This window comes from Meles meles, chromosome 20 (genome assembly GCF_922984935.1).
Source record: "Meles meles chromosome 20, mMelMel3.1 paternal haplotype, whole genome shotgun sequence".
Classification (NCBI taxonomy): Eukaryota; Metazoa; Chordata; class Mammalia; order Carnivora; family Mustelidae; genus Meles; species Meles meles.
This window is the reverse complement of record NC_060085.1, coordinates 13,991,035-14,000,463: the sequence shown is the minus strand read 5'-3', so window position 1 is coordinate 14,000,463 and position 9,429 is coordinate 13,991,035. Positions and strand designations below refer to the sequence as shown.

The 9,429-nt window shown below is 49.0% G+C and overlaps 1 protein-coding gene across 1 annotated transcript; it reads left to right on the top strand.

Annotated features, from left to right (window-relative positions):
* The first annotated feature begins 1,818 nt into the window (after positions 1-1,818).
* Positions 1,819-3,288, top strand: INSL3 (insulin like 3). Its single transcript, XM_045991419.1, has 2 exons — positions 1,819-2,008; positions 2,882-3,288. Exons 1-2 carry the CDS (start codon positions 1,819-1,821, stop codon positions 3,082-3,084), a joined length of 393 nt encoding a protein of 130 aa, XP_045847375.1. The 3' UTR covers positions 3,085-3,288.
* Positions 3,289-9,429: the final 6,141 nt, after the last annotated feature.

Below are 9,429 nucleotides of genomic sequence, written 5' to 3'. Positions count from 1 at the left end.
GGGCTGCTCTGGGCTCAAGTGAGAGGGTTTTTAGCTCAGGCTCTCCCTTGCCTCAGATGGAGTGTCCTCCCTTCTCTCCACTCTAGTTTCCCTCCTTGGTAAACCAAAGTCATAATGAGCAAACACAGCCAGCTACCTTCTGGGCCCTCCAGTCCCTACCCCGTCCAAGGAGACCCCAATATGGGAGAGACAGAGCCAGCCAACGGCCCCAGCCCTAGCCTCCTGTGACCATGGGCAAACGTGGCAATCCCTCTCTGAGGCTGTTTCCTTATTGGTACAGGAATAAGGACAACAAGATTCTGGCTGCCCCTGGTCTCAGATGGCTGGCTGCCCAACCACCACCCTGTGGAACCATTCTCTGGTCATCTAGTTCCCCTCTCTAAAGTGGCTGTTGTTGCTGAAAAGACTCCTGAGCTAGTGCCCCCCCCCCCACCAGGGGGGAGGCACCCAAGGCCCTGGCCCAGGCAGAGAGACCGGTCGGCCTCTCAATAACCAGTGTTGAGGTTAAAACCACTGTTTGTGGTCTTATATGATTGCAAGGTCCCCTTCAGCACCACCCATCAGGAAACGCTGGAAAAGTAAAGGTTAATTACTTGCAAGAGAGACAGAGCTGACCCAGGGCTCCACATCGAGGTCATCGGTAGAAACAGGGAGCCAACTCAGGGCTTGGGGATCTGCTTTTATTGGGGACTGGTGAAGGGGGCTTGGGTTTCCCCAGCTTACTCTTTATTGGTGGATTTTAGACACGGTGTGAATTTAACGTTCTGAGCTGGTTGGCATGCAGCTCCCTTCCCTGGCCTCGGTGGCCTGAATCCCCGGTGGCCCGATGGCTGCCTTCTGGCCATGTGCTCCCGTGGAGAGGGAGGGGGCGTGGGGCGTGTTCTCTCACACCCCCTTCTTAGGAGAGCACGAATCCCATTGCGAGATCCCCCCTTCCACTACCTGATGCTCCCCTGGAGCCCGCAGGTCCGCAGACACCATCACGATGGGGAGCTGGGCTTAAACACTGGAATTGGGGGGAAGGGGCTTGAACTGGTTAGGTCTCGGCCAGCCAGTGTCCAGTGTCTGGTTGGACTGGCCCTTGTGGTTGCTCCCCCTTCGGCAACAACCATCAGGAAACTGAAAAAAATAAAGATTTCCTACTGAAAGGACCTGGAGACCGCAGGGCATACACACACACACACACACACACACACACACACACACACACACACAGTGAGGGGGCGGGGAACAGACACGGGGCCACGTGGTCACTGGTTGGGCTCTGCTTCTGTTGGGGTCCAGGATGGGAGCCTGGGGTTCCCAGGGCTCACTGCTTAGCGCTAACCCTACACCACAGGAGTGGGAATTTAAAGCGCCAGAAGGGAAAAAAACAAGTGGTCCCAAGGGCGGGTTCTTCAAACCAGCCCAGACCTCTCAAACAAGGGAGCCTCAGTGCAGGGAGGACGCCTGGCTCTTTATCTAGCTGGGTGGCCAGCAAATAGGTTTATTCCAGATAGCCATCTTTGAAGAGGATGCCTGAGCCATCAAAGCTTAAGTCAGGCACGACCAAAAAGCCTGGCTCAGTGGGTGGAGCATGCAAGACAAGATCTCAGGGTCGTGAGTTCAAGTCCCACCTGGGGCAAAGAGATTGCTTTAAAAAGAGAGAAAAACCCCAACTGAGGGAGTTTACACTACCCTTGCACTCAGCACTCACCCCGCCCTTGACCTTCTCTCTGAGTCTTCCTCGGAATTCTTTGTCCCCATCCAAGGTCCTCAGCGGGGCCGGGCTGGATGCCTATAAGAAGGGGTCCCCGCTGGGGCCGGCCTCCTACCGCCATGGAGTCCCGCCCACTCACCTGGGCGCTGGTGCTGCTGGGCACCGCTCTGGCGCTCGCGCTGGGCACTGCGCCCGCTCCGGAAGCGCGGGAGAAGCTGTGCGGTCACCACTTCGTGCGCGCTCTGGTGCGGCTGTGCGGGGGCCCGCGCTGGTCCTCCGAAGATGGGCGGCGGGTGGCTGGCGGCGCGCGTGAGTGAGGGGCGGGTGAGGACTGAGCTCTGGGATTTATAGGTGGGGCAGGTGCACGTGGCGCTGGTGAGCGTCGGGGCGGGTGGATGGGTTTGCACGCACCTACCGGCGTCCACTTGCCCGCGGCGCTGCTGTGCGTGCCGGCGCGCCAAGGATGCGTCCCCTGCCGGGCAGGAAACCAGTGCGTGGCGGGCGAGGCAGTCTTCAAAGTGCCTTCTTTACGATTTCAGTATTTTGATCTTCGTGAATTTTTGCATTAATTTTGATTTTAAAAATTGCATTAAGATATGATCGATCTTCATTGTTGAGTTTTTGGGCACTCCCTTAAATGGAGCACTGAGGCCAGGTCTCACTCTTCTCACCCTGCGCCCCGCCCTGGTACAGAGAGTAGAAAACGGATGTGTATGCCGGCGTGTCACACATATGCGTCCTATGTGCATACGTCTTTGTGACACAGATGCCCCTGGAGGTGCGGAGGCACGCATGGGGGAGGGCTGGGAAGGGCTGTGAGGGTATATGCCTGTGTGTGCATGTGTTCGTGTGAGCCCGCTGCCTGCACACGTGTGCCCATGTATATGTCCCATGTCACCCCTGCTGTCTCTGGCTTTGTGAAGTGTCTATGCGTCTGCGTGATAGAGGGCTTGCGGGAACGTGCACAGCAAGGGACCTGAGCGTGGTTGTGGGTGGAGAGTGCACACATCTGGATGGGAGAGTTTATCTGTGCTCAGTAGACAGTAAGGGTTTAATAGGTGCTCACTTCTATTTGTGCACAAGAGGAACTTTCGGCAGGTCACTTGGGGGGACGTGTGTGCATATATTGGGGAGAGGTCCTCTAGGGTCCCCTGCCCACGCTGAATTCTGCTCTGTCTTCAGGTGAGCTGCTGCAGTGGCTGGAAGGGCGACATCTCCACAGGCTGGTGGCCGAAGGGGACCCCATGCTGGTTCTCATTCCACAGCCCCTGCCCCAGGGCTCTCGCCATCACCACCGCAGGCGGGCAGCCGCCACCAACCCTGCCCACCACTGCTGCCTCAGTGGCTGCACCCGGGGGGACCTGCTGACCCTGTGTCCCCACTGAACCCTCCCCCCGGATGTGGCCTCGGAGGATCCAGAGACCCAGAGGGGTCTGGTCCGGCGAGCTCCTGAAGCCACACAGCACCACGAAGCCCTGTCTGGGAGGACAGTGACAATTACCTTGCTGTGCTCCCCACGTCCCCCAGGCCACCTTCCTCTGCAGGGCCAACCGCGAGAAAAATGACACCTGCACCCTGGCTTGGAAGAGCCCTGGTTTTGCCCAGATGCCAGATACTCAGGGCCAAACTTCCTCTGTTCAGAGGAGCCGCAGGCGCCAACCTCCCTGCATCTGTGTCTCCCCCCCAACCCCCACTATCTCCCCAGTGGTAAATAAAGGAAACTCCCCGCAGAATCTGAAGCAGCTGTTTGCATTTTCTCAAGAATTAGGGACAAGGCTACATCAGCCCTTGCGTGGGTTGTCCCCCACCCCGTCCCCCTCCCCCCACCCCCACAGCCATGGACCCACCACCCCTTTCAGGAACTTGATAACAACTTGAGAGTCATCGAAATACAAAGTGGGGAAACTGAGGCCAAGGGAGACAGCTGCTTGCCAAGGTCAGAGAGGGAGGGAATGGCCAAGTGCAGGATTTGAATTGAGGTCATCTATCAAGACCCATGTCGGGGGGGGGGGCGCACCTCGAGGTCACTTAAAGCCCACGTAACAGTGGACAGACATACAGACATCAAAATGAGTCACAGTGGACACTTACTGATCCAACTCCGACCATTTTTCTCATTCACACCCTCCCTTCACCCTGTGATGGAGCTTTGCATTCTAGGACTCCCGGGGGGCAAATGACCAGGCATTTGACAACGTGAGCCAGTTTCATGTTATTATTTTCCCAACATCGGTCACCAATTACCAGAAATCGGGAGTCCTAAAATGGAACTGTCTTCCCTTAGCAGTTCTGGAAGCCAGAGTCGGAAGTCAGGGTGGGGCAGGGTTGTTTCCTTCCCTGAGGCTCTAAATCTGCTCGGGGTCTCTCTCCTGGCTTTTGGTGGCTGCTGGCAATCTTTGGCCTTCCCTGGTTTCTAGATGCAGGACTTCCAGCTCTGTCTCTGTCCTCACATGGCCTTCTTTCCAGCGTCTCTATGTGTTCATTTCTGTGTCTTGTCAAAACACTCTCATTGGTGGGAGCCTGGGTGGCTCAGTGGGTTAAGCCGCTGCCTTCAGCTCAGGTCATGATCTCGGGGTCCTGGGATCGAGTCCCGCATCGGGCGCAGGGAGCCTGCTTCCCTCTCTCTCTCTCTGCCTGCCTATCTACTTGTGATCTCTCTCTGTCAAATAAATTAAAAAAATATATTAAAAAAAAAACACAAAAAAACACTCTCATTGGATTTGGGGCCACCCACCCTAACCCAGAGTGATCTCCCCTGAATTCTTAATTGTATCTGCGAAGAACCTATTTCTTTCTTTTCTTTTTAATCCTTTATGCAACTGCCCCTCAAAACAATGTATTACTTAAAATATAACTCCCGGGAAATTTTACTAGTTACCAAGCACGTTTAGATACGGCCTTAAGAAAAACACATACTGCAACAGGCCTCTAGGGGAGAGGATGATATATGGCCTTGAAGTTGAGCAGCTGGGGTCGCCCGGCCCGCTCAGGGCGCGGAACAGCGCCTGCTTCATTTTTCCGTTATCTCCCCTTTCCCCTTGGAGAGCACCTGTGACTACTTAGATAAGTCCTTTGAATGTGCTTGTTCAACTATAAACTTTATACTGCTTGTACAGACATATTCTGCCCTCCTTCTTGTTTATCTACAAGACGTATGACTAGTATTTGACCTTCATCGACTCTTCTGTTGGTTACTGTTTCTATCTAATAAAAGCGAGACTGTGGAGTTGCTCGGGGCAGCAGTCTTTTTGACTGTCGTCCCCTGCTCCCAATCTGTTGCAGTCGACTTGTTTGTGCCTAATTCTTCTCCTGTTCACCGACTGGAAGCGGCAAGTGGTGCCCAACGTGGGGCCAGAAAGAAAACAGAAGAAGCCCCAATGTGAGTTTTTGCACGGCCGTGCCTTTTTCCCGCTGGTGAGTTGTGGGTACTTATTGCACGGTATGAGTAAATCAGAGAGTACAAAAGATTATCGCCCTTACGTTTGCTTACTGAAACGGCTCCTAAAGGAGGGAGGAACAAAAGTCAGCGAGGGCCAACTTACGGAGCTTTTAAAGCTAAGTAAAGAACATTGCTCCTGGTTTCCTATATTAGGGACTTTAGATTTACAAACACGGGAAAAAGTAGGTCAGGAGTTATAACTTTTGCATACTAAAGGAAAACCAGTTCCAATAATTTGGACCCTCATTTGCTCCGTTTTTCTTTTTTCAAGATTTTATTTATTTATTTGACAGAGATCACAAGTAGGCAGAGAGGCAGACAGAGAGAGAGGAGGAAGCAGGGTCCCTGCCGAGCAGAGAGCCTGATGTGGGGCTCGATCCCAGGACCCTGGGATCATGACCTGAGCCGGAGGCAGAGGCTTTAACCCGCTGAGCCACCCAGGCGCCCCTCATTTGCTCCGTTTTGGAGCCTTTACAAACCCCTGATTCAGAGAGCGATGATGAATGCTCAGGAGAAACTAAAAAAATAGGAACCTGAACATGCCATCCAGGAGGAGAAAGAAATTACTAAGGCCATCATAAAGGAATATATAAAGGAGGAATCTCCTCCTCCTCCTCCAATAATGGAACAAAAGGTGCAAATGGTACTGCTGCCATGGGCTTCACCATTCTATAAGAAGGCACCATTTAGGGTGCCTGGGTGGCTCAGTGGGTTAGGCCGCTGCCTTCGGCTCAGGTCATGATCTCAGGATCCTGGGATTGAGTCCCACATCGGGCTCTCTGCTCAGCGGGGAGCCTGCTTCCCTTCCTCTCTCTCTGCCTGCCTCTCTTGTGATTTCTGTCAAATAAATAAAAATAAATAAAATTAAAAAAAAAAGAAGGCACCATTTAATGGAAAAGATGAAAAATACAGGACTATGATCCACAGGTTATTGTTCTGCCTTTAAATAAGACACAAGCTGAAACGGCATTCCAAAATAATTTAAATTGGCAGAGTGCCCTCGTGGCTTTACTGGAAACACTTCTTCTCGTTACCCATCTTTACCTGTTGTTTCCTTTTTTTTTTTTTAAGATTTTTTTTTCCATTTGTTGTTTCCTTTTTAAAACATACTGCTTTTGTCCTTCCTAAGATGACTTCTAAAAATCCAATAACAGATGCCCCTACTTACTTTTCTGATGGCTCTGTCAAAGGTAAAGCTTGTTATTATGGTCCTACTTCGAAGATTATATCTACTACCGGTCTCTCAGCACAAAAATCAGAATTAATGGCGGTTATTGCATTGTTTCAAAACATTTCTTCTGCACTTAATCTGTTATCTGATTCTTTATAGACAGTATATGTTTTACAGCATATCGAACTACTACTGTTTCTACATCTGATGTAATATGATGACCCTCATCGCAGTAACCGTAAGTCTTCCTGGATGTTATGCACAAATAAATAACTTTACTTACTGGGCTTATATACCCAACCCTCCCCTACTCCGTCCAGTAGAATGGGGAGAAGATATAATACCAATTTATCTGGATGCCTCAAAATGGGCACCTGGAATTTTGGATCCTAGATTGCCCTTAGAGGCGGGCACAAATATTAATCTTACCTTTGGATATCAAAATAGACCGATATGTATCGGCAAGGTTGGTGGACTTTCCCACTGATAATTATCTGACTAAAGTTCAGTTACATTTACTCTCCACTAAGGGATTCCTAGCCCATGAATATCGGGGTCCTAGCTATAACACAGCAGCACCCCCATTCCCGAATGCAAACTAATGCAAATGTGGTCTGATGAGGGAATTCGCCCTTCATGGGAGGATTTTGAGCTTCTCACTCCAGTATTGTTATTAATGATTCCTATGGAATTGTATGGGACTGGTCCCCTAAGGGGATGGCAGTCACCAATTACACTGGAGACCCTGCTCCTCTCATCGAAACTTGAAATGGCAAGTTTTTGATGATCTCATTTTACTACAAACCTTAACGTCAGGAGATGCACCCCTGGTCTGGCTTGGGCAAGGACTATGTCATCTCCTTTTGTTCATTATCATAAAAGACAAAAGAATTTATGGAAGGTCACCACCACTTTAAATCACATAAGAGTTTGGAACGGCTCTTACATTCATCAGTCTAATAACTATGCATTTTCTTTTTCCCTAATGGAGGAAGAATGGGTAAAAGCTTGTGTTAGAGATCCCTATGTTTTTGTTATTGGAAAAATGACTTTTGATCATAGCAATAGAGAAATAAACGGTCTCAAATATAAAAGGTTCACCTGTGTAGATAAGAATGTTTATACAGACAATTCTATCATTCTCATAGCTAGAAGAAAACTAGGCATCCGGTTACCGGTGAAACACCACCGTGTTTGGGAAAGCTCTCCAGATATGCATGTACTTTTAACAGTTTTGAAGGACTGGGTCCCTAGAACAAAAAGGTTTCTTGGGTTGCTTATACCAGCTATTTTAGGGATTACAGCCATTACTCCTACAGCTACCACTGCAGGACTAGCCTTGCATCGAACTGTACAAACCACACGATTTGTACAAAAATGGCACGAGAATGTTATCAAAGCTTGGAATCAACAAAGAATCATAGATCAAAAATTAGATGAAAGTGTTTCTAATTTAGAAGCAGCCATGATATATGTAGGAGACGATCTTCAAAATATAAAGCTTAGGCTTCACATTTTATGTGACTGGAAGGTTTCTTCCTTCTGTGTTACTCCCCATGCCTATGATGAATCAGAAATATCTTGGAGCAAAATTCGCCGGCATATCACTAATCATTATGGTGATAATCTAACTTCAGATATTAGACAACTTCAAGATACTATTCAAAGTATTACTCACGCATCATTACAATCAGTTCCAGGAGTGAGTTTTACTCAAAGGATGAACGATATTCTATCTAACTTAAACCCTTTTACTTGGATCAAACAAACTGGTCTCGGCATTATAGGTGGAATGATTATTCTTTTTATTGCTATAATCTTTTTATGCTTAGTCCTCAGATGCACGCGGAAAAACCCTCCAATGCCTGAAGAATCAAGAAGCTGCAAAATCAACTTTTCTACTTCTTCACAAACAAAAAGGGGGAAATACAACTGCCCCTCAGAACAATGTATTACTTAAAATATAACCCCCGGGAAATTTTACTAGTTTACTAGGAAACTAGTAAAGTTTCCTAGTAAACTAGTAAAGTTTACTAGTAAACAGATACTGCAACAGGCCTCTGGGGGAGAGGACGATATATGGCCTTGAAGCTGAGCAGCTGGGGATGCCCGGCCCGCTCAGGGCAGAACAGTTCCTGTTTCATTTTTCCGTTATCTCCCCTTTCCCCTTGGAGAGCACCCATGGCTACTTAGATAAGTCCTTTGAATGTGCTTGTTCAACTATAAACTTTATACTGCTTGTGCAGACATATTCTGCCCTCCTTCTTGTTTATCTACAAGACGTATGACTAGTATTTGACCTTCATCGACTCTTCTGTTGGTTACTGTTTCTATCTAATAAAAGCGAGACTGTGGAGTTGCTCGGGGCAGCAGTCTTTTTGACTGTCGTCCCCTGCTCCCAATCTGTTGCAGCTGACTTGTTTGTGCCTAATTCTTCTCCCGTTCGCTGACTGGAAGCGGCACCTTTATTTATTTATTGGAGAAAGACAGAGATAGCTAGAGGGAAGGAGAGGGGAGAAGCCGACTCCCCGCTGAGCAGGGAGCCTGATGCAGGGCTGGATCCCAGAACCCCGGGCTCATGATCTGAGCTGAAGGCAGAGGCTTAATCCACCGAGCCACCCAGGGCTTTTTCCCCTTTTTTAAAAAAGATTTATTTATTCGAGAGAGCCTGGGTGGCTCAGTGGGTTAAGCGACTGCCTTTGGCTCAGGTCATGATCCTGGAGTCTCAGGATTGAGTCCAGCATTGGGCTCCCTGCTCAGCAGGGAGTCCGCTTCTCCCTCTGACCCTCCTTCTCCCATGCTCTTTCTGTCAAATAAATTACATCTTTTAAAAAAGGACGTACATCTTTTTAAAAAGATGTAATTTTTTAAAATTACATCTTTAAATTTTTAAAAATACATCTTTAAAAATTACATCTTTAAAAAAGATGTAATTTATTTGAGAGAGAGCGCGCGTGCGCGTGCGTGGGGGGCAGGGCAGAAAGGGAGAATTTCAATCAGACTCCCCACTGAGCGCTGAGCCTGACATAGGGCTCCATCTTACCACCCCAGACCATGACCTGAGCTGAAATGAAGAGTCAGATGCTTAATCAACTGAGCCACCCAGCCGCCCCAGCAAAG